Raw genomic sequence first — 25,065 nt, forward strand, 5'->3', positions numbered from 1 at the left:
CCAGGAAAAGGCGATTTCCACAGGGATTTAAAGCATGCAAGGAATCCAACCAGGCATTCAAGGGGCTGAGCCTGAGTGAAGACACCGAGGTACCAGGCTGCTCCGGAACCTGAACTGATCGGTCTGGCTGGAGAAGAGCTTGCAAATGTGGGGGTCGGTGTGAGGTGGCCAAGGGGAAGGATGGACATCGTGGGAAATCCTGAAGAGTTCCGCGCGGTGGGCAGGAGAGCGTGAACTCGAGTAGCAGAAACCCCCAGTGGCTTTTCAGAGAGCCCCGGGACACCGTCTGCCTGCACTGACGGGGAGACCGGCTGCAGGGCCGGGTGGAGCGAACTGAGGGGAAAGGAGACAGCAAAGAGCCAAACGGGAGCCAGGACAGGCCACGAGGAGAGGGGAGGAGGATGGAACAAAGATCATGGAGAATAATGGTGTGGAACAGAAGAAATATTTAGAACAAAGGTATCAAACAGCGCAGAGAATCAACCCAGAAATAACAAGAGAATATTATAATCCATTCCTGCAAACACCACACAGTGACAGCCAGGAGTATGCTGAGCACTGTAGGGTGTGGCCCCAAAACAGAAACAAACAAAAACAGAAACAACACTATTTTTCAACACACCTGGAAATACCTTATTGGAATTCTGGGGTGTGACGGGAGGGCAGCTGGGGCCACACCCCGTGGTGCTTGGCTTAGGATTTACTCCTGGCTCTGTGCTCAGGGATCACTCCTGATGGAGTTTATGGCTGACCTACATGCAGTGAACCATGCACAGTGCTGGAAATGGAACCACAGTCAGCTGTGCCAAGACAAGTACCTTAACCCCTGGATTCCCGCTTCAGTCCTCCCTTACTATAATTTGTTTTGGGGTATATCTTGTGCAAAGATTGCTCTTGCCTCTGTGCTCAGGGATCACGCGTGGCAGGCTTGAGGACCAGGACTGAACCTGGGCCAGCCGTGTGTAAAGCAAGAAGCCTACCCACTGTATATCACTCTGGCCCTTACTGTATTTTAAAGCACTGTGTCTCCATCTTCCAAATAGGAATTCTAAGAAACACAGTATGTGGGAAAACTCCATAAACAGTTTGCTTTATTCCGGAGATTGGGTCTGGACTAGTCCAGCATCAGACGGCGAGTGCAGTGCCTAAAATGACAGCAGAGATTTCAGATAACGCTCAAAGTAAGTGGGACTGTATCCTGCCCTCCTGAAAGCAGTGGCTCTAAGTTCTTGGGTTTTTTTCCTCTCTGAAGTCATAAGGCAACAGGCAACTGGTCTTACAGAAATCTCTGGAAAAGAGCAAACTCCTCAATGGGTAAATTTAAGCATGCCTTAAGAATGGGAAAGATACATTTGCAGAACCAAGAAAAATAAAAGATTTTGCAGATAATACTCAGCTCAGCTCAGTTTTGGGAGCTATTAATGGAAATGGAAACAATGTGGTAAACCACCAAGGTACTTTTGGGGTTCAATATTAAGCCAAAACAAGGGTAGGGAAGGGCCGGAGAGATCATACAGCAGGCAGGGTGCTTGCTCTGCACACAGATGAGGGGAGTCTGATCCCCAGCATCTCTTATGGTCTGCTGAGCACTGCCAGGAGTAATTCCCAAGGCAGAATCAGGAATAGCCCCTCATCTCGGCCAGGTGTGGCCCCAAACCCAAATCCCTTCCCACCCCACCCCCACACAAAGGCAGGGGAAACTGCTCACAATGTCATTACTTCAGACACTCTAGCAGTTCAGAGAATACTTTCTGGTGCTTCCTGCCTATCAATAATCACAGCTGACTCAGTGAAAGCACATGCCCTGCATGTATGACGCCTTGGTTCAAACCTCACATCACACACCCACACATACTCAGATACAAATCAGTTTACCTCAGCCTGTGCCATGTAGTTTTCTGTGCTTTTTCACTTTAATTATTTCCCCCATGCCTATAAAACACTCTTTAAAATATAATTTCTCGTGACACATGATACACTATGTTGCTGCAGAGTGAAGAATTTTATCCTTTTCATTTTGGGGGGGGCCACATCTGGCTGTGTCCAGGGGTTATTCCTGGATCATACCTGGCTATGCTCAGGGGAGCATATGGATTGCGGGGCCAGACCTGGGTTGGTCTCATGCAAGGCAAGCACTGCACGCTGTACTATTATAGCTCCAGCCCCCCCTGTTTTTAATTAATGTAGGAGTACTGCAGTTTCGTCAGCCATCCTGAAGCTGACTAGAGCTGGCACGGACTCCGTTACTCTCGCATACACTGTCCCCCTTGCCTATCCACGAGCTGAGACAGGCAAGGTCTACGGGTATGCCCTGAACTTCCTACAACACAAAAGTATGAATGACAGTCTTGTATATAAAGTACTTCATATTTTCTAAAGATGTCCACTATATTATTAGGAGATGCACGCTCTTTATCTGATAAACAAAAGAGTTTATTGTTTTCTCCATTCTATACAGAAACAAATAAAATTTTAAAATACTTCAGTGTCTAGGGGCCGGAGCGATAGCACAGTGGGTAGGGCGTTTGCCTTGCACGTGGCTGACCCAGGTTCGATCCCTGGCATCCCATATGTTCCCCCAGGAGTAATTCCTGAGTGCAAAGCCAGGAGTAAGCCCTGAGCATCGCTGGGTGTGACCAAAAAGCAAAAAAAAAAAAAGAAAAAGAAAAAAACCCTTCAGTGTCTAGCCCCAGGTAACAAAATACCAGGTCTGGTCAGAGTCAAGTCTTTCAAATTATCTGTATGGTTCATCTTCGGTAGAGCATTAAATATAACACACTCAAAAAGATCTATCCTGCGTCTATAATCCATGGTTATTTCAGTGGATCATGAACTACTACTGTTTTTAGCAGCAGGCTAAAGAAACACTCGCATCTAGGAAGCGGTACCTTCAGATTACATACGACATCTACCCGCATTACGATACCTTCAGATTATGAATGATATCTATCCGCTTGTTCTGGCTGTCCTTAAAGTGAACTTGAACTCTGACGGGAAACTCACCCCAGCCTCTTCGCGTCAGGTGGAAAGGAGGCTCTCTAGGGAAAAACAGGCATCAGCTCATCAGTCCCGCTCACCTTCTCAAGCCTTTTTATTTATGAGATTCCAAAGCAGGCATGTTAAATGAAATAATATTTGGTAATAAGAAAACAAGCAAAGTGTTGATACACAGATGACTAGATGTCTCGTGGACAACATAAATGAGCTTAGGAACACCACACGGTGAAGAAGCCAAACACAGAAGGCCATGGGATGCGTGATCCCTCCTCATCTATGAAAATCCCGAAAACATCGGTGCATAGAGATGGCAAGTAGAGGCAAGACTGACAGGTGTGAGATGAGAAGGGTGGGGTTAACGTGAGGGGCCACTGCACACAGGAGGGGAGATGAGAATCCTTTAGAACAAGTTGGAGGCCAACCGGTGCTCAACACACACACACACACACACACACACACACACACACACACACACACACACACACACACACACACACACACAGCAGTGCCCACTCCCAGGGGTATGAGGCCAACCCGTGCTCTACACACACACACACACACACACACACACACACACACACACACACACACACACAGCAGTGCCCACCCCCAGGGGTATGAGGCCAACCCGTGCTCAACACACACACACACACACACACACACACACACACACACACACACAGCAGTGCCCACTCCCAGGGGTATGAGGCCAACCCGTGCTCTACACACACACACACACACACACACAGAGCAGTACCCACCCCCAGGGTTATGAGGCCAACCAGTGCTCAACACACACACAGACACACACACCACACCCCCCTCCCCCCAAGTGCTGGAGTGCGACCAGGGTCTCCTGGCAGCATTTGGCTTGCCAGAATTACGCCCATGTCCTGCTAAATGAAACCCAGGGCCTGGAACATACAAGGCATGTGCACTACCACTTGAGCCATAACCCTGGTCCCACTTTCTCATTCTAAAGAGGCCAGGTTTCCTTATAGTAGGCATGCCAGAAGTTCACTTGCTTCTGACTCAGGTTTTCTTATCTGGGACCAGAGAATAAGCTCAATGGGCTGAGCACTTACCTTGCATTTGGGAGACCTGGGCTTGACCCTGGCACTACATGCCCCTCCCCCTGCACCAGGAGTGACCTTCAAGCACTGCCAGGTATGGTCCAAATCAAAAAATAAAAGCAAAATGGGTTCTAAAGTTAAATCAATCTGAATTTCTCTAAAATGCTAAATTATAATAGAAAAGTTCAACTTCACTAAAATTTTGTTACTAAATATTTAAGAAACTTATATCACGTTCCTGGAACAAGGATGAACCAACGGAATAGAATTAAGAGCCCAGAGACAGATCTACAGGTAAATGAACAGATAATCATTGATAAAGAAGCTAAATATATGAAGTCGAACAAGGAAACCCTCTTCAACAAATGGTGCTGGGAAAACTGGTTGGTCACATGCAAAAAGTGAACTCAGACCCCTTTCTTACACCATACATTAAAAAAAAAATTTAAAAAAATATTCAAGACCACAACATCGGACCTGAATCGTAAGTTACACAAAGGAAAACAAAAGCCGAGCACTTCATGGCACAGAAGCCAAGAGGGATCTCCAATGATCTGATACCACTGGCCACGCATGAAACAAAGACAAATCTGGGACTATATCAAACTCAGAAGCTTCGACACTGCAAAGGAAATGGATGAGCAGAATAAAAAGACACTCCATAGACTGGGAGAGAACATTTGCCCACCATGCATCTGATAAAGGATTGAATGCAAGATTTACATAAAGTACTAGAACTCTACAAGAGGAAAAACAAAATAACCTTATCAAAAAGCAGGGGGCCAAGGCTGGAGTGATAGTACAGGGGGTAGGGTCTTTGCCTTGCATGTGGACAACCCGGGTTCCATCCCCGGAATCCTATATGGTACCCCAAACCCTGCTAAGAGTAATACCTGAGTGCAGAGCCAGGAGTAACCGCTGAGCAGTGCCAGGTGTGGTCACTCCCCACCCAAAAAGAAAACCCCAGGGGCTGGAGCCTGAGTCATGAGAGCCAAGAGGAACCCCTGGGCATTACTGGGTGTGACCCAAAGGAAAAAAAAGAAAGACATTTGCAACCCTATGTTCACTGCAGCACTATTCACAATAGCCAGAATCTGGAAGTAACCTGAGTCACCAAGAATAGCCGACTGAATTAAGAAACTATAGTACACCTACACAATGGAATACTATGCAGCCATCAAGAAAAAAAGTCACGGAATTTGCTTATAAATGGATGGACATGGAGAGTATCATGCTGAATGAAATGAATCAAAAGGAGAGAAACAGACAAGAATGACTGCACTCATCTGTGGGATATAAAAAAATGTAACGTGAGACTAATACCCATGGACAGCAGAAACAAGGACCAGGGCAACTAGTTCACGGGTGAAGTTTGCCACCAGTGAAAGGGTGGGGTAGGGCAATTGGTGTAGAGAAAGGACCACTATGACAATGATAGCTGAAAATGATCGCAACTGATGGCTGAAAGAAGAAAAGTGGGGTGGAGGAGAGAGGGAAACTGGCAACACTGGTGGTGGAAATGCATACTGGTGAAGGGCTTGTACTGGAACATTCTGAGTGAAACCCAGTCCTGAACAACTTTGTAACTGTATTTCATGGTGAGCCAATAAAAATTATTTCAAATAAAAAAAAGATTTTGAAGTACAAAAAATAAAAGGCAAGAGCAGATGGCTGGGTCAAGAATGCGATCCACAGAGCTGGAGAGGCAGTAGAGCTGGGAGGGCCTTCGCCTTGCACACAGCCAACCTGGCTCACTTCCCGGACCCCAACAGGGTCCGCCAAGCCCCGCCTGGAGTGATCTCTGAGCACAGAGCCAGGAGTAAGTCCTAAGCACTGTGGGTGTGCACCCGCCCCCCCCCTTAAAAACAAACAATGAAGTACTATTCAGCTATATAAGGAAAGATGAAATTATGCACTTTGCTACCACAAGGATGATCTGGAGAGTAAGACAGGGAGACACTGAAGGATGTCTTTCATGTGTGATGTAGAGGAGCAACAAAGGCCCAAGGCAACCGCAGCTGAGAACTGGTCTTCAGCAGGAAGCTCAGCCCAGGAGGGGAAGGAGGCTCGGGAGTCCCGGGACAGTGGTGGAGGAAAAGGGGTCTGGCAGAGGGTGTGGCGCTGAAGTGTTCCACAAGTGAAGCCCTACTACGAACAGTGCCAAGGATTAACCAGCGAAAGCAACAAACCTTCCGGCACGTACTCCAATGCTGCTATTTTCATTTGGGAACTCGGGGAGTCCGGGGGCTACCACACTGCCCGGTACCGTTTCTCAGGAGGGTTCTGAGTGACACCGCGCTATCCAAGCACTCATTTATTTCTGCATGGCAGAAACAAAATGAACGTTTCATCTGAAAAGTGTTACTTTACTTGACACTTGCTGTGGAGAAGATCTGAAAGACCCTGTGTTGTGCCCGAGGACGGACCCTAAGGCGAGCGGGTCTCGCCGGATTCCCACAGGTGTCAATCAGGTGTGCAAACCCTGGGAATCAAAAACTCCACCTCCCCCCACCCACACCACAGCAACAGCAACGAAGGAAATGGAAGGGACAAGAGAAATAAAGCAAGAGAAAAACTGATGGAAAAAGACTGGCAAACTATTAATCACTGGTACCGGGTACCTGAACTCAATACACTCTGATTTTGTGTATGTTTGGAATTTGCCATTTAAAAAAAACAATGAACTGACAGATTTTTAAGTACTCAAAAAACAGAATGGCTTAAGTTAATGAGGAAAAGAATTTATGCTTTAAAAATTAAAATGTCCAGGGGCTGGAGTGACAGCACAGCAGACAGGGAGCTCACCTTGCATGCGGCCCCTGAGCACCACCAGGAGTAATTCCTGAGTACAGACTCAGGAGTAACCCCGGAGCAACACCGTGTGTGGCCCCACATCTAAAGTAAACATAATTTTTAAATGTTTATGTGCATCATTAGTGTGGCTTCACTGCTACAAGAGAGGATGTCAAGACTGCAGAGGAAGGAACTGTCACTGGGATGTGGGTTTTGTAAACTAGGGAAAGTGTGAATTTCGAGAGGACAGAGTCAAGAATACGACCTGTCACGACCTGAGGGCCTGGGGAAGCTGCACAGGCGTGTGCGCGACTCCCGGCAGTACCGTCTGGATCCTAGGGCCACAGGAAGAGAAGCCTCTGGCGGAGAGCCACAGACGTGTGCACATGACAGGAGGGCAAGCGCCAGGAGTGTAACTGGATCCGACCCGAGCTCGAGGCCGCAAGGGCAGCCTGGGACAGGAGCACACCTGGGAGGGCATCCTGGAGCACGAGAGCTGATCAGAAAGTAAAGAGAAGCACACTCGTGTTCTGAACCAGAGGAAAAGCAAGCCCAAAAAACCAGCACGCCCCAGGTGGAGAAGGACAGGAACACCGGCAGAGACGGAACAAGGAACCCCCACGATGGTGAGGGGGGTTCTGAAAAGAACAGCTTGGTATCAAGCAAGAGCGACCTGAGAAGACTGAAAAGGGAAACAAACAGACACAGTAGGGCAGAGAAGCACAATACATTTTTATTTTTGGGTCACACCAGGCAGTGCTCGGGCGTTAAGTTCCTGCGGTGCTGGAGGAAGCATATGCCCCGAAGTTTCCAGGCCTGCCCCTCGGCCTCCTGCTGCACGGCGCGAGGCAGTACCTCTCCGGCCTGATGCGTACTCGAGTTAAGCATAAAGCAAATTCTTTTTCTTTGGTTGGTTGCTGGGGCCACACTCAGTGATGCTCAGGAACTACTCCTGGCTCAGCACTCAGGGGTCAGTCCCAGCGGTGCTTGAGGGACCGTATGGGATGCTGGGGATCAAACCTTCGTCAGCCGCCTGCAAAGCACGTGCCCTACCCGCTGTATCAACGCTCCCGCCAAAGACTAAAGCAAATACTAATGGTGACACATTTGGCTCTTTTGAAGCAGAAAGCCTGAATCAATCTTCCGGTACGTGTCAATGACAAGCTGTGTGTGCTGCATAAAACTCTCCCGGTAGGATGCAACACATCCGCTGTGTTCAGAGCTCCAGATGTGCCGAGGCTCTGTCCTTGTACACGGAGAGGAAGGCAGGCTAGAGGCGACCCCGAGCACAGAGGCCTGCAAAGGGAGCCAAGTTTGCACCAGGAAATTCCTCGACAGGCAGATTTTTAATAAGCAAGAAAAGGAACCTAAGACAACACATCACTGACACAAACATCATTCTTCAAATAATGTATTTCAGCTCTGCAGAAACTGGCCCCCTGAGCTGCCTGCACCCTCAGGTCTCGTGCCTCTGCGCACACCTGAGTGGCAGTCGCTGTTCTTCACGCGCGCAGGAGGGACTGTGCCGGGGGGGGGGGGGGGGGGGGACTCCCAGGTGCCTGGACGCAGTGGGGGGACTGACCATGCCCGTGAGACCCAGTGAGGAAGTTCGAAATGAAACGGAAGTTGTTTGTTGCTGTGTAGGATTTGTTTATTAAACTAAAACTTTTCAGAAAAAAAATTTTTTCACCCACAGAAGGACTGCCTAAGCTCCCCGAAGACACCTCTAGAGTCCCCAGAGAAGGGAAAGTTTGTCAGTCACCAAGAGAGAAAAAAGCATGTTCTAGAGGGCCTTTAAAATGGCATTTTGAAGGGGGCAGGTGAGCCCCCCTCTGCCCTCACAGAGCCCCGGCAGCTGAAACCTCCAGAACCCAATCGCTGCCATGCTCATGGCCACCGGCTCAGACCAGCCTCATCCATGAGGGAATCTGCTGAAAAGCTCAGGTATGCGGGTTTGGGGACTGAAATCTCCAGGCTCTCCTGGAGTCGGGAATGGGCGACCTCCCCCGATTTCCATTTTTCCAGGAGCCTGACAGTCACGCTCACAAACGGCCTGCCTCTGGTGCCAGACAAGCTCACTAACGGCCATGACCCAGAGACTCACAAGTAAATCTCGGAAGAGAGCAGCAGGCTGCAGAGATGGCTCAGACCCCAAAGTCACCATCCAGTTAAAAATTTAACTCCAGCTGTATCACCTTATTAAAAATTTTAATTTCTGGAGTGACATCTCATACTGACGTACCCACTGACATCTCCCACTGATGTACCAGGAGTAGACAGTAAGGTAGAAGGCAACCAATCTCAAGTTAAAAAATACTAGGACACAAACCTCATGTGACAACCTGTTGATAACCTCGTATATGAGGGCTCAATGGCTCCAGGGTGAGATACAACAATCTTCACATACTTTCTTCTAAGGAAACCTTTTTTTTTTTTGCTTTTTGGGTCACACCTGGCAATGCACAGGGGTCATTCCTGGCTCAGGCACTCAGGAATTACCCCTGGCAGTGCTCAGGGGACCATATGGGATGCTGGGTTTCGAACCCGGGTCGGCCACGTGCAAGGCAAACGCCCTACCCGCTGTGCTATCACTCCAGTCCCAAGAAACCTTTTTTGATCATTTTTAGAAAATTATTCACAAGAAGCAATACAAAAGAAATTATTTAGGGCGCTACTGGGGCAGGCTTGGGATCGTGGTTGGGAAAATTTGAAATAATGCTGGTGAGTAAACTGTAATGGTGGTGGGATTGGTGTTGTGTAATAAATTGTGAACAACAATAATTAAAAATTAACATTCAAAAAATTTTAAGATGGCATTTTTGGGCTAGAGAGCTATTACAGGAGGTAGGATGCCTGCCTTGTATGCGACCAAAACTGAGTTGCAACCCCAGCATCCCAGATGGTTCCCTGAGCACCCCCAGGCGTAAGGTCTGAGCACAGCAGAGTGTGGGCCCCCTCCAAAAAAAGCAAACAAAACCCGGCAGTTCTAGAAACAGGACAGGCTGCAGTGCCTCATCCGACTGATAAACTCGGACAGACCATCAGTCTTTCAGGGTCATTTCCAGGGGCCCAGTACCCATTACTCAGTGAGGGTTGCCATTGCATTTCTGAATCTATCAGCTGTGAATATTCTGTCTTCCTTTTGCACATCAGTTCTGGGGTATCTTCTGCAATCACACATTGTTACTGTCCCCCCCCCATGAACGACCTTCAAAAGACCCCAAAACCTAAATACTCCCAGCTAGTTGTCTTCCCCTTCCAGATAAACAGTGTGCCCCTCTGCAGCAGAAAACACACTGTCTGCTCCGGGGCAGCCCCTGAGCCTGTGTAGTCAGTCCCTCCGTGCCCATTTCAGCTCTACAGCCGCACCATCAAACACCTCCTCTGTGACCGGCGCCAGGGGTCAATGGATGCCTGAACTCGCCAGGGGCAGTCTCCAAGTAAGGGAGCGAGGACTCGCCCCAGGGCCCACTGTGCTGGTGGAACTGGTGTGCCCACAACGAGGAGGAGCAGCTGCGGTCTGACGCTCCAGAGGCTTCCTCGGGGTGAGGAGATAAAAGGTGCTCTGAAAACCAGTTGTAATCAAGAAAAACACCTGCCCCGCGCTCTCCACCGAGATGCGACCCGGGTGGCCATATGTTTGTGTGGCCGCTCTGCGGCTGATTGACCATGATCCTGAGGCCAGCTAGATTACTTCTGGCACCAGTAGCTGCTTGCAGCCATGTCTCTAGACTGTGAACTAAGCCATAGCCCCACGCTGCCCCAGGAAGGGAAATGATGCAATTTCTAACATAAATCTCCCTGGACTTAGTTACTAAAATACAGAAATCCCAAACCGAGACTTCATTCATATCTCTTCATTCTCAGCAACGGAAAACTAATTATCAAATGCTTCCTTTTCAGCAAGGCTGTTTTTTTTTTTTTTTGGGGAAAACTCCAACAACAATAGTGAGTGCTGTGTTGAAATATGGAATGTAATCAAGGTAAAGAGAAAGTGAAGTGAAATTTATCAGCTACACAGGCGGGGGTGGGTGGGAGATATACTGGGGTTTTTGGTGGCGAAATATGTGCACTGGTGAAGGGACGGGTGTTCGAGAATTGTATAACTGAGACATAAGCCTGAAAGCTTTGTAACTTTCCACAGGGTGATTCAATAAAATAAATTAAAAAAAAGAAAAAAAGAAAAACACCTGCCCCAAGGCCCCACATACATGGAATGCCAAAGGAAAAGAGTGTACTCTGGAAGTGGTTTTCCCCCGATACAGGAAAGCAATGTGGGACCAGAACGATAGCATGGAGGGTAGGGCATTTGACTTGCATGCAGTTGATACAGGTTCGATCCCCGGCACCCCATATGGTCCCCTGAGCACCATCAGAAGCGATTCTTGAGTGCAGAGCCAGGAGAAATTAACAAAAACTCTACTAAAACTGGAAGCAAACGTAAGAAAAATATAGAAGCTATTTTAGAAAGAGACCACAAAAATTCCCCACATTATTTATGTAGTTCTAATTTCCTATTTCAATCTTTAGAGCTTCATATCATAAAAACAAAACAAAACTAACATTATTTTAACTTTAAAATATTTGGGGGACCACACCTAGAGGTGCTCAGGGCTCAGTTCTGGCTCTGTACTCAGTAGTATCACTCTTGGTATAGTCAGGGGACCATACGGAGTTCTGGGGCTCGAAACTAGGGCACTGCAGTCACGGTGAATGCCCTGTCTGCTGCTCCGGCTCCCCCAAAGCCTCAGCCGAGTAAAATAATAATAATACAGGATTTTAAAGGATTCTAAAATCAAATCACTCTTCCTCCATTTCCATAATTCTGAACTTCTGAGGTTAAATAATTCAGGTGTGCTTACCTAACTTCCACGAGGTCATTTGGTTTATAGCTGGGATGAAGGAAGAACCAAACTTTCTTGACAAAATGATTAATGCTGGGTTCTCTACGAGATCCTCGAACATATACCATCCACTTATGAGTTGATTGGTCATTTTCTTCTCTCTTATCAGGAGGTATGTACCTAGAGGAGAAAAAAGAAAAGGAAAAAAATCTTGATCCCCAGCACTGAGAAACAAAACACAGAACCTTTTAGGAATATACAATAAAGATGAAAAATCTGTGCAATGAAAAGTAAGAAATAAATGTAAATTACCCTGTGCTTATGGACCAGGAGAACCAATCAACATAGTTAAGATAACCTCACAGCCCAAAAGGGACCTGAGATGCAACATAAGCTCAATCAAAATTCCCACAACAGTTGGGATGTGGCTGGGGGGGGGGGAGGAGAGGGAGGGTGTCTGTGTCCAGCAGGTGGGTTCGATTCCCTGCAAAGTTAGTAACAACAACAATAAAACCAAAATCCCAATAGAAGTTCTTCACAGAAGTAAAACAATCATTGAAACGAGTATGGGGCCCCAAAAGACACTCGATATTCAAAACAATCTTAAGAGCAAAGTTGGAGGCATCACATTTCCTGATTTCAAACCATGTTACAAGCGACAGCAATAAAAAAAAAACAGGATGCAACTGGCCTACAAATAAAACACTTGTGCCAAGGAACAGAACAGTACAGAAATAAACCTACAGGGATACGGTCAATTAAATTACCCCAAAAAAGAGCTAGGACACTTTTTCAGGAAGAAAGTCTATTATCTTCAATAAATGGTACTGGAAAAACTGAACACATACAAAAGAATAAAACTGGGGACCTGGAAAATGGCTCAAAGGGATGGCGCACAGGCTTTGCATGAGAGCACACCAGGTTTGACCTCTGCATCAAGTGGTCTCCTGAGCACTTCTGGGTGGCAACCTCGAGCAGTCAGGCATGACCTCAAACTCCCAAAGAAAAATAAAACTGGACTCCTATGTACACCATACACAAAAATCAACTCAAGATGAAAGATTCTACATTAGAGCTATAAAACTCTTAGAAGAAAGCGCAAGTGGGTAAGCTCCTTCACATCAGTCTTGGCAATGATTTTGTTTTTTTAGTTGATGCAAACACAATAAAAGCAAAAATTAACAAATGGCCCACACCAAACTAAAACGCTTCCACCACCACCAACTATAAAAGCAATCTACAAAACGAGAAAAGACATTTTCAAATCAGTGTCTGACCAATAAACAGAGGCCGGAGAGACAGTAAAGCACAGAGAGCCCAGGGCTGACCCCCAACACCCAGCAGTGTCCCACGCCCTCCAGAAATGAGGCCTGAGCACAGAGCGAGAGTCAGGAGCAAGTCCTGTGCACCACCGGATATGAACCAAAACCAAACCAAAACAAACCAAAAAAAACCCCAATAAAAACCTAATAAAAATCTGATTAAAGGACGGGCAGAAAACTCAATACTTACACTGTTTTCCCAAAGGGAAACTTGAAATGGTGCTTACCACCACTAATCATCAGGGAAATGCACATCAAAACCAAATGCGTGCTTTGACACCTCAAACCTATCAGAGTAGCTGTCATTTAAAAAGCACGTGATAACAAGTGTTCGCATAGCTATGGAGAAAACGAATCCCATGTGTACATATTCTTGGTGGCAATGCAAGCTGTGCAGTCACTAGGAGGAGAAACCATACAGTGGCTCCATGAAAGCACAAAGAAACAGCCTATTTCTTCGAATATATTCAAATTAAAAGGAAAACAGGACTTTGAAAAATTAGCTGCACTCCCACATTCAATGCAACATTATTCACAATAACCTAGATACGGAAACAACCTCCAAATAGTCAAAGGATGAATGATTTAAAAAAAAAAAAAAAAGGTGGGAGGGCAAGGAGGTAAATAAAAGGGTTAAGGTGCAGGCAAAGCACCCAAGCCCGGTGTGGGTCCCTCGGCATAACGGGTCCCGTGTGAGCATGTGAGTGTGTGTGTGTGTGTGTGTGCGCCCTAACAGTCTCATGAAAGAATGAAGCAAGACCAATCCGAAACACCATCACGTATATGTGAAGTCGAAACAAAAAGATCAAGTTCAGAGGCAAAGAACAGAGAAGCAGTTGCTAAGGAACAGGGCGGTGAGCAAGCAAGCGTGCGCTCTCTCGCTACGAGCAAGGGCATGGAGATCGGGCAGGGAGACAGCGGCAAGAGCAGAGCGCACGCCTCCCGCGGCCCTGTGAAACGGAGTGGAGCCCCGGTGGTCCCAACTACCACTGGGGAGGTCCCCCCCGCAAAGGAAAACAAAATAATGATACGGTGACTACAGTAATAACACTATCACGTAACTGATGTTTACTGAGAAATGTTAAGTGTGCTCACAAAATATCGATGTGACGCATGTTAATGAACTAGATGGGGAGAGTATTTTCACAGAGCAATTATCAGATTTACGTTAAATATCTTTTTGTTGTGTCAATTACTCTTCAAGACAATTAAAGGGAGTAAGATGGAAACCCCAGCAATATTTAATAGCTGTGTTGCTTAACCACACTCTTTGTAGTTAACCTTTTCCTCATTCTTATAATGTGTCTCTAGCAGGAGGAGTCGTCTCTAAGCTAGCTTTGTTTTCAGCGCTGGGAAGGTAGCTCTGTGGTACAGCCTGTGTTTCTGTGAGACTCCGGGCTTGATCCCCAGCAACACAGTCAGTCAGTCAGTCAGTCAGTCAGTCAGTCAGTCAGTCAGTCAGTCAGTCAGTCAAGGAATGTAGCTTCATGGTACAGCCTGTGTTTGTGTGAGAACCTGGGTTTGATCTCCAGCAACACACACACACACACACACACACACACACACACACACACACACACACACACTTTTGCATACAATAAAAAAAAAAAAATCTTGTTTTCCCAACAAGTCTATACATGTGGAAGTAAACTGGAATCTTTTACTTGTGGGCTAAAGAACTTCTAGAAGCCAGAGAGCTAGTAGAGAATAGAGATAAGGCCCTTGTCTTGCATGAGAACAACTCATGTTCACCCAAGCATGACAAAAGTAGCATCTTTAGCCTTCCCATTTTCAGGCTATCACTTTATTTCATGAGGCAGCACCCTCACTGCATTCTGATGAAAAGTATGATCATGGCCTCCTGTACTTTTATCTATGTTTTCACTGTGTTTTCCTTCGTAATGGAGTTACCTAACCTGGTACTTGTCCATTCCTGCCCCTGCTGCTCTTTTTAACATAGGAACTACTCTGAAGTTTCATGCAGTCCATTAGGATTTTATTTAATTTCCCGATGATGCCGGCAACTGCACCGAGGGTTTCACACATGTAGGACCAGTGCTCTGCTACGAGGCAGATCTCAGCCCCGCCTCCCGTTAAAATTTTAATTGGAATATTTACAAACTTAATAAGAATATGCCAGAGTATTAACATAACTGGTTGGCTGAAAATGAGACAACTCAACAGGATACTCACTTGGACACATTGCCCACTACTATTGTTTTCTTTATAAAAAGCCGTGAGGTCTCATCTCCTGTGAGATCAGCATTTCGCTGCTCTGTCTTATGGGAGCCAGGAATACTAGAAGGGTCCTGAAAGAAATCATAATCATAATCAATTTTCATCTTCAATTTGGAAAATGCCCAGTAGTGAGAAACCACAATAATCATACAAAGTAAAGAGGAAAATATTCAGATTTTCTTCCCCTTTGGTTTTATTACCCAATTCATAGCCCTGTGCACCACTTCGAATGCAAGTATTTTTCACTGATTTTGGTGTTAGTTTATATCAAAGTTGCACAGCAGAAGCCTGAGTGTATGACTTGTAATAGGTAGATGCAGCTGCTTTGCCTCTACAAACAGGATACGGAAGGAGATACAAGAAACTGCAATTTCGGGAAATGAGAGTGCAGAAAGGGGTCAATGTAATTTATGTGCACGCATGTGTGAGCAGGAATCAGAGTTAGGACCTTGCACATACAAGTGTCCTACCTGGTGATCCACATCTACAGCCCCCTCCCTCACCTTATTCTCTTCTATACTAGTCAAAATTTCCCAATGAAAAATACAGTCCTAACAGCTAATTTAAAATTGTTATTATGAAGACAGAGTGTCATGGCTCATATCTTGCTTCTCCCAGGTAAATGTATACTGTATCCCAAATGGGCAATTACGCAGCCTGTCAATTTCTTCACCTACTAAGTCAAAATGATAATTATAAACCCATCCGCAGGTACGTGCTGTTGCTCAGAACGGCTCTTAGAGTAGTGTTCGGTACATAACAAGCACTACTTGTGACATAAAATGAGCGTGTATACTATGCAAGAGCAGGTGAGTTTCTAAATCTTATCACCACTTTTAATGACAAACCACTTTTCTAAAAACAAACAGCAGGTAGGGGCGTTTGCCTTAAAGTACAGCAGGTTGGTTGTTTGCCTGGTATGCAGCCAATGTAGGCTCAATCCCCAGCATTCCTTATGGCCCCCCAGAGCCTGCCAGGAGTGATCCCTAAGCACAGACCAGGAGTAAACCCAGAGCACTACCAGATGTGGGCACTCAAAAAAAAAAAAAAAAAACCACACACACACACACACACACACACACACACACACAAACAGGGCTGCAGACATGTCCAATAGGCCAAAGGACATGCACTGAATGCAGGAGACCCACATTAAACCCCTGTTATCGAGACAATCCACATCGTTCCCCACCACCACTGGAAGTGACTTCTAAGCACTGAACCAGGAGTAACCCTTGTACATCAGGTATGGTTCAGATACCAAAAAACAAAAAAAAAAACAAAAACCCAAGAGGTCTGATGTTGGCACTATGATTGTGGCCCTTTTCTGTTCTTTATGTTTTCATATCCTATAATTTTCAACAAACGTATTTATAACCAGAGTAACTCTATACTTAAAAAGGAAAAATTAGGAAAAAAAAATCATATCCCTAAATGTGGAAACCAACCTGGAAATTTCCTTCATCAGAACTTTGGGCTCAACAAAACCATTAGTCTAATCTCATAAGGATTCCCCAGAAACTCAAACCACTTGCAATGGAAAATTGAAAATCAAACTGGCAGAGCAAGCAACAGATGGTTTTCAGTCCTATTTACTACTAGCCAAATTTCCAGCAGTTCCTACAGCGTCTAGTACGTTCCAGAGTAAACTGGAGAACCACTGCTCTTAAAAGAACAGACTCGAGTGAGGCCAGAGCTTGGCCAGCCACAGCACGGCCAACTCCCGCGGGGTTCATTCACATCGCCATGAATGGCCTCGAGGGCTGGTGCCAAGTACGGGAGGCTGGAAGTAGAAAGCCCTACATCTAATTCTTAATCCTAACACTTTTGGACAAAGCTTTCACTTCGTGGAGATTCAGTTTCCTCACTTCTGAACACAAGTGATTAACTTATTTTCTAGGGTTCCTACGGAGGCTCAGCGTGTGCACGCTGTGATGCGGGTTCCTTGTGCCTCCGGCTCCCTCCCTCCCGGCCAACTATACCCTTCCAGTGTTTCGGCCTGATCTCTGCTCCATGTTGTTGGAGAGTCTTTCTTCAATATCCAAATTGCTGCTATTGTCTTTGTCAGATAAGAAGTCATTGTGCTGAGACAGAGAATCACTTTCTGAATGATTGGCAGATGGGGTTTCCGGTCTCTGATTGGCTGGAGATGATGACCTAGATGGTGATTCCAAAAACTTCTTGATAGCAGGATGATTAAAAACCATTGTGTCATAGGTCTTTGATCCCTGCAGAAATGAAAGCAAACACAAAAACTCTGAATCAAATCCACCCAAAGGAAAAAACAAATGTTTGATCCTTCCCAAATCATTATCTACTTTAGGATCCTGCTTGAATCTTTCAACTAACCTCACTCATAAAATGAAGCCTGAACTCCTTTACATGTCAGCACTCCAAGGAAAAGTTACAGAGCACTAAGTATACAAAGTCATAACACCAACACCTGAAGTAGTAAAACATTCTGCAGGAAAATGGAAGATACAGATAAACAGTATAAGGATACAACTTAAAATTACATCTCACGGGCTGGGGAGATAGCATGAAAAGACGGGGCAGACACTTTGCACATGTGGGACTCTTAAAAAGACAAACTCAATCTAATCAAATTTTTAGGCCCAACCAGCAGTAGGAAAATAGAGGGAAGGAAGGAATTGCCTAAGCAAATATAGAAATCCATAATGAGGAAGAGTCTACAAGACCAAGCCTCAATCTCCTCAAGTAAGTCAACATTACAGGGGCCGGCCGGGCCGGGCAGATGAGGGCCACTCTAGATGAACTAAGATTACAAGAACCTTTTCTCTGTATCTGAACTTTTCCTGGCTAAGTACATGTGTGGCTTTTATCCTTTCCCGTCTTAGGGCCCAAAGAATGGATCCCACTAAGAAGGACAGTGAGAAAAAGAAAGTTCTGCTATGGGGGAGGGGAGGAGGAAGTGAGAAGAAAAAAACACCATCAACATTCACAAGCGCATCCACAGAGTGTGCTTCAGGATTCTGTCAAGAGCGCACATGGATTCCAGCCTCAGCAAAGCTGCCCGGGCCAAAGAACAAGGAACCTCCCATGCTGTTTCACTGTGTTCCTGGCCATAAAACACCACAGAAATGAAAATTCACTAAGAAGACTATACACTGGTTAATTCTGTGCCTGTCTCTAAAAGGAAAGGGCAGAGGGAAAGCAATTGGGAAATAAATGACCTCAGAGCCAATTGCAATCAAATGAAGAGGTATATGACAAATTAGACAGGGGCTCACTCTTACCTTTATATCTGCAAAGCTGAGCAACAGTGCAAACAACTGACCGGAGGACTAACCAAAGAGGAAAAAAGTGCGGCTAGAGAGGCAGTATAGAGGTTAAATTTCTTGCTTGGCACATGGCCAGCTCTGGTTCAATCCCTGGCACTGTTTACGGTTCCCAAGCACCGCCAGGATTAAGTGCTATGCTTAGCTAGTTGCAGCACAATAAATACCCTATCCAAATAAGTAAAATACAAATGCATTACTTGAGCCAAAGAGACAGTACAGCAGTTAAGGAGCTGCCGTGCAAGCGGCTGACGTGAGTTCAATCCCCTACACCACATTATGGTTCCCTGCTCACTGTCAGGAGTAACCTCTGAGCATAGCTGGGCGAGAACCCTGCCTCCTCTCAACAGAAAGGGGCAAGATGATTCGGGCTTATGGGCAATATAAGAAAGTAATATGAAACGATACGTCTGCACACAGTTAAGTTTACCCAACATTCATTTGCCCTCCCCTGACAAGTACGAGTGAGCCCAGAAGTGACTACACGAGAAAAACTTACCTCAGAAACTTTTAGAAGCCCAGCAGAAGCATAGTAGTTTGCAACAATGCAGGCACGAAGTTTATCCATCATTCTCCTTGCCTCAATCAGCCGCTAAAAGCAAATATTTACTCATTGTTAAGAATGGGAATTTTTAACAAAAGGGGGAACACACAACCCACACAAAAAAATAAGAAATGCAAGCGACTAAAAAGATTTCAGCTTCTCAAATAAGCAGAGGAAGACACATAAAAACCAGGGCTCGAGAGAAAGCACAGGGGTTATGGCACTGGCCTTTAACTTAATGCAGCCATGCCCGGTTCACTCCGCAGCACTGAGGCACAGAACTTACTGAGAACACGCTCCAGAGCACTGCTGGGCACGGCCCCAAGCTCCTCAACTCCCAAAGAAGAAAATCGTTCTAATAGGGGGGGCAGAGAGATGCAGATCGACAGGCCGGGCCATGCTGCACACAAGGGCCCAGCTGGCTCCCAGCACCCCCTAACACTGTCTCCAGAGCATCTCCAGGAGGGTACTGGGAGCACAGAGCTGGGAGCGGCTCCTGAGCACTAATGGGTGAAGGCCCTAAACCAGAGCAAATAAAAACCAACTACCTCTGATCAGACTGGCAAAAACATGTATAAAGGCACCTCTACCAATGGATACACATATTCTGTGAGAAATAATCACAAAGAGATTGAACACAACAGCAAAAAAGGGTTTCTGGGTTTTTTTCTGAGATGAAATTTTAAGTGATTTGTTTTCCCTCTCCCTTGTCTGCAATTTCACTTAAAGGGTGGGGGGGAATGTCTTTTTCTTCAAATCTAAAAATGGAGAGGCACAGACACACACATACACACACACACAGAAAAAGGCGCGATGCTAAAATAATCATGATTGGGGCCAGAGTGGCAGTACAGCGGGAAGGACGCTTGCCTTGCATGTAGCCAATCCCCAGCACCCCATTCGGTCCCCCAAGCTCGCCAGTTAAGTCCTGAGCACTGCCAGGTGTGGCCCAAAAACAAAACCAAAAAATAATATATATATATATCATGATACCTGATCAATGACTTCAATTTCATGTTCTTTATTCTTCATTTCAAGTGCAAACTGCTCCTTGATTATAGTCTCGATCTTTTGCACGGCGGCATCTCGAGCTACACAGAGAACACTCTTATGTATTATCTTTAACACAAGGCCTAGGTAATGAGTGGCTGTCTTGATTCACAGGCAGCAGAGAACAAAACTCAGGGAGCAGCACGTGAACGGAGAAACTTAGCTATCATCAACTACCCTCGGGTAAAAGCTCACTTCACTAATAATGCGGCATATCATTTTAAGTGTTTTCTGGTATTTGAGAAGACCGCAATATTCTGTCATTCCTGGGGGGGAATGCTGAGTCTAATCACTGGGGACATCAGACTGACCTAAACTCAAGGGCAGTCTGTAAAATAACTGACATGCTACTGAGATATTAATATGACGAAAGACGAAGAAAGGTCAAGGAGGGGTCACAGAGACATCTCCACGGGCTGGGCCAATGCTACGCATGCAAAAGGCCCAGGTTCCATCCCTGGCACCTCCTAGAGAGCAAGTCCTCGCCATCGGGATGTGAGGAATCCCTCACCAGTGCAGGGGAGGGTCTCCTCCAAAGAAACAAAAGCAACGAGGCGAGGGAGAGAGTTCGATGGCTGGGATGCTTGTCTGTCATGCAGAAAGCACAGGTTTGATTTTGATCCCCAGCACCGTATAATCCCCTGAGGTGGTGCCTCCAACACTGCAGGGTATGACCCCAAACTTTTGTTTTTGTTTTGGGGGCCACAGCAGGCAACACTCAGGGGTTACTCCTGGCTCGCACTCAGGAATCACTCTGTGTTTTGGGGGACCATATGAGATGCCGGGAATCGAACCCAGGTCAATCACGTGCAAGGCAAGCTCCCTAGCTGCTACACTAGCTCTCCAGCCACCCCCCCCTTTTTAAATAAAGTAATTGAAGATCAAGGCGATCAAAAAGAATAAAGAGAGGCTGCAGAGACAAAACAGAGGTTGGCACTAGCCTTGTGTGGGGCTGCTGCCACGGCTCTGCTTTGAGTCCTGGCACCACCAGAGCACTGGCAGGAATGGCCCCTGAGCAAGAGCCGGGAGTGGTCCAGAGCACTGTGGGGTGTGCCTCCTGTGTCCCAGCAAACAAACAACATGCAAACGAGAAAGAGACCGAAGGACAGTGGCAACTGCATGTCCCCTGTGATCTTGCCTAGCTCCCAGCTTAAGAAAGGGGGAAAGAGCTATAAAAATTAGCACAGGAACAACCGGTAAAACTGGAGTGTGGATGACAGATTATAAAGTACAAATCTGAAATGTCCTTATTTATTTTTTATTTTTTTGCTTTTTGGGTCACACCCAGCAGTGCACAGGGGTTACTCCTGGCTCTGCACTCAGGAATTACTCCTGGCGGTGCTGGGGTACCATATGGGATGCTGGGAATTGAACCCGGGTCGGCCGCGTACAAAGCAAACGCCCTACCCGCTGTGCTATCGCTTCAGCCCGAAATGTCCTTATTTTGACCACTGATCTGTACTTGCAGCGCATTCACTCACTGGGGGGTGGGGTGGGGTGCGCGGGGCCACACACAGCAGTGCTCAGGGGTGACTCTTGGCTTGGGACTGGGTGGCTGCTCCCCACAGAGGTGCTGGGGCCGGAACCAGAGCTAACCTCAAGGCATGCGCCCCGCCCTGTCCCTGTGGGCTCGTAACTCAATGCCTCTGAGCCTTAACCACCAGCTGCGTAAAGTCCTGTGGTTACAATAATCAATGTTTCCCAAATTTTCATGATTCATAGACCACCTTCAAGAAACTCACCACGTCTGAGAACTGTGTGAAGCGTCTAATTAACACAATTACGTAGCATTTAATGCAATTTAAACCTCATCCTGAGGTTCTGAAGCTACAGGCCTGATGAGCTCTACCCCTCCCCCCATGACCCACATTAAAGGGCCAGATAACTAGCAAAGACCAAAGCTGCCATCCTTGCCGCCCCTGTCATCTCCGCACACGATCCCACACTGCAGCGTGCACCAGCTTTGCAACTACTCAGGACAAGCAATGAGGGCTGACACTTGGGGTCCGTCTCACCGGGACACTTTCACTGTCCACGCAAGGTCCCACCTCTGGTGCCACACATGGTGGACGGACGTTAAACGAGGCTCGGAGCATAGCTCCCTCACAGACCTCAGCAGATGGTACACAACGAAAGACAGGGCATTTTTGTGCCTCTTACACGGAGCTGCTTATCAACACAGTTGTGATTTTCTAAGGCAGGTAAGGTTCTACCTGAATTCTCGATGGCCTTGTGCCGCTTGTTCGGAAGGTCCACGGATATGTCCTCATAATCAGGGTCTGTCTCTTTGATTGTTCGTTTGACTCCAGACATGATGACATTCGTCCCTTCCTGTGAAGCAACAATAAAATAATGAACGACACTGTGTGACACTAGTACTCGAAATACTATGTGATATTAGCACTTCTGTCTGTGTGTAAGTGGGTGTTTCCCTTCTTGGCAAAGGCATAACTTCAAGAGTTTACCAGAAAATAAATCATCTGTTAAAAAGCATAGGTTTCCCTTTCAAGGGAAAAAAAACTTTAAGGGAGCACATTACTCAGACTTTTCAAAAGAAACCAAACTGTCACAGAAAGTCTCTCATGAGAAAAGGAAAATGAGAATTTGATGAGAACAAGATAAGCCCTTGGAGTACCTTGGAATTCACAATAAAGTCTCAGTAAACACTTTATTATATAAATCATCTCTTTGGCAAATATAATATCTGTTATATAACAGGTACACAGTAATTGTTACAGACTGTTTTTTCAGAACTTGATTCATAAACACAAGCTTTACAGACTTGCACTAACAAATTCGCAACATGGCAAATAAGTGTGAGGGCTACATCAAAACAATTCCATAAACTCTAAATGGCCATTTAAAATTAGTTAAAATCAACAAATTTAAATTCAGTTCAGTTTTTCCAGATTTCAATTTTTCATATTTCATAGCTAGCCACATTTCGAGCACTTAACAGCCACATTTCATGTGCTTAACAGTGGCTATGAGCTATTTTAGGGATGGCAGACAGAACATTAAAATAATTGCAAAGAAGTTGTCCTCCTCTTCAAAAGGCATCTCACTGAACACTGATCAGTATTTCACATGTCAGTTTAGGAAATGTTGTTTAGACTACAACGTAGACAGCGGGCAACTTAGGGAACTTAAAAATTTCCAGCAGGAAAATGAAAGAAATGAAAGTAAAATTTTAATGAAAGGAAAAAAGTAAAATTCAATCATTCAAGAACGTAACCAAAACAACATCTACACAATGGAATACTATGCAGCTGTTAGAAAAGAAGCCATGAAATTTACATATAAGTGGATCAACATGGAAAGTATCATGTTAAGTGAAATAGGGACAGACATAGAAAGATTGCACTCATTTGTGGGATATAAAGTAACAGAATGGGAGACTAACACCCAACAATAGTAGAGATAAGCACTAGGAGGACTGCTCCACAGCTTAGAAGCCAGCGTCACACGCTGGGGGAAAAGGCAGCTCAGATAGAGAAGGGAGCACCAAGGAAAGGGTGCTTGGAGGACCGGCTCGTGATGGGGATGAGTGCTGAAAATAGACTATAGACCGAACACGATTGCCACTCGACACCTCTATTGCAAACCACAACACCCAAAATGAGAGAGAGAAAAAGGGAATGCCCTGCCACAGAGGCGGGGCGGGGTGGGGTGATGGGGTGGGGGTGGGGGGGAGGAGCACTGGGATCACTGGTGGTGGAGAATGGGCACTGGTGGAGGGATGGGTGCTGAGCACTGTATGACTGAAATGTAACCACGAAAGTTTGTAAGTCTGTAACTGCACCTCAAGGGGATCCATTATAAAAAAACAAAAGGTTTGGGGTTGGAGCGATAGCACAGCGGGTAGGGTGTTTGCCTTGCATGCGGCCGATCCGGGTTCCATTCCCAGCTTCCCATATGGTCCCCCGAGCACTACCAGGAGTAATTCCTGAGTGCAGTGCCAGGAGTGACCCCTGTGTATTGCCGGGTGTGACCCAAAAGCCAAAAATAAATAAATAAATAAATAAATTTTTTGAAAGTGACCAAAACAAATTACTATTTTATAGTCGCATCTTTCCACTGTCTTTAAAATCCAGAACCCAGGGAACTGCCCAGCTTCTCCAGATTCCTGGCAGGTCTCTAACGGGGCATCCTGGGGCAGGGCATGTGGGCGTGTGTCAGTGTGTGGCTTCTGTGGACCAGCCAAAAACAAGCTCAATGGGAGCCACAGGGCCACAAGCAGGATCTGCCGTCTGAAAGCTGCATCCGAACAGAAGCAGCGGGAAAGAGAGGGCACGAGAATGTGGCCTCTGAGAGGCCTACCCGGGGAATTCCAGAACCCACCGACCCCCAGGGGCACATCTATTTCCAGCTGACCCCACTCTAGGTCAGTGGTAACTGCATCTCTGGCCCCTGTGGGTCACGTGTGCTGGGGACTGGGAATGGGGGAGTCGAGGGGAGCGTCTCCACCTTCACTAACCCGACAGTTCCCAGGCAGGGGGGTGTATGTTACACTTCACGCACATCCCATTTTGCGCGGTCCCCCTTTCGAGGGCTGCCTTCTCCGTAGGCGGCCAGGGCCGGCTGACCTACAGCTAAGAAGAGGCCAGCGTGCTTACATGAGCTCCCCGACGACACCACGACTCCAAGCGCCGCATCTCCCCACCTCTCCGCTATCGCAAACAGGTCATTTCTCTACCCCAGGGCGAGAAGACACAGTCTGGAGTAGGTGAGGGGCAAGCCTCTCACATAGTAAGTCCCAGATTCAAACAATGAAGACACGTTCCCCTACAACTTTAAAAAAAAAAAAAAATTGCTTTTGGTCCACAGCTGATGGTGCTCAGGGGGCTACTCCTGGCTCTGCACTCATAGAAATTACTCCTGGCAGTGTTCAGAAGAGCAAATAGG

The 25,065-nt window shown here is 46.4% G+C and overlaps 1 protein-coding gene and 1 non-coding gene across 10 annotated transcripts in view; both read right to left on the minus strand.

The window, feature by feature from the left end:
* YEATS2 (YEATS domain containing 2) overlaps positions 1-25,065 on the minus strand; it is a 93,501-nt gene that overhangs the window by 49,902 nt on the left and 18,534 nt on the right. For all 9 annotated transcript variants that reach the window (XM_055125155.1, XM_055125159.1, XM_055125157.1 and 6 more), the window contains exons 2-8: positions 22,374-22,491; positions 20,104-20,201; positions 19,066-19,158; positions 17,250-17,495; positions 15,223-15,338; positions 11,726-11,887; positions 2,927-3,038 (exon numbers count right to left, since the gene is read on the minus strand). In XM_055125155.1, the coding sequence (XP_054981130.1) occupies positions 2,927-3,038; positions 11,726-11,887; positions 15,223-15,338; positions 17,250-17,495; positions 19,066-19,158; positions 20,104-20,201; positions 22,374-22,473 (927 nt within the window). In that variant the 5' untranslated portion in view covers positions 22,474-22,491. The remainder of the gene's footprint in view (positions 1-2,926; positions 3,039-11,725; positions 11,888-15,222; positions 15,339-17,249; positions 17,496-19,065; positions 19,159-20,103; positions 20,202-22,373; positions 22,492-25,065) is intronic.
* On the minus strand, positions 2,180-2,312 carry LOC129403043 (small nucleolar RNA SNORA58). Its single transcript, XR_008629033.1, has one exon. It is a non-coding gene; the product is annotated as a small nucleolar RNA SNORA58 (small nucleolar RNA).

The sequence above is a fragment of the Sorex araneus genome, chromosome 2, assembly GCF_027595985.1.
Source record: "Sorex araneus isolate mSorAra2 chromosome 2, mSorAra2.pri, whole genome shotgun sequence".
Classification (NCBI taxonomy): Eukaryota; Metazoa; Chordata; class Mammalia; order Eulipotyphla; family Soricidae; genus Sorex; species Sorex araneus.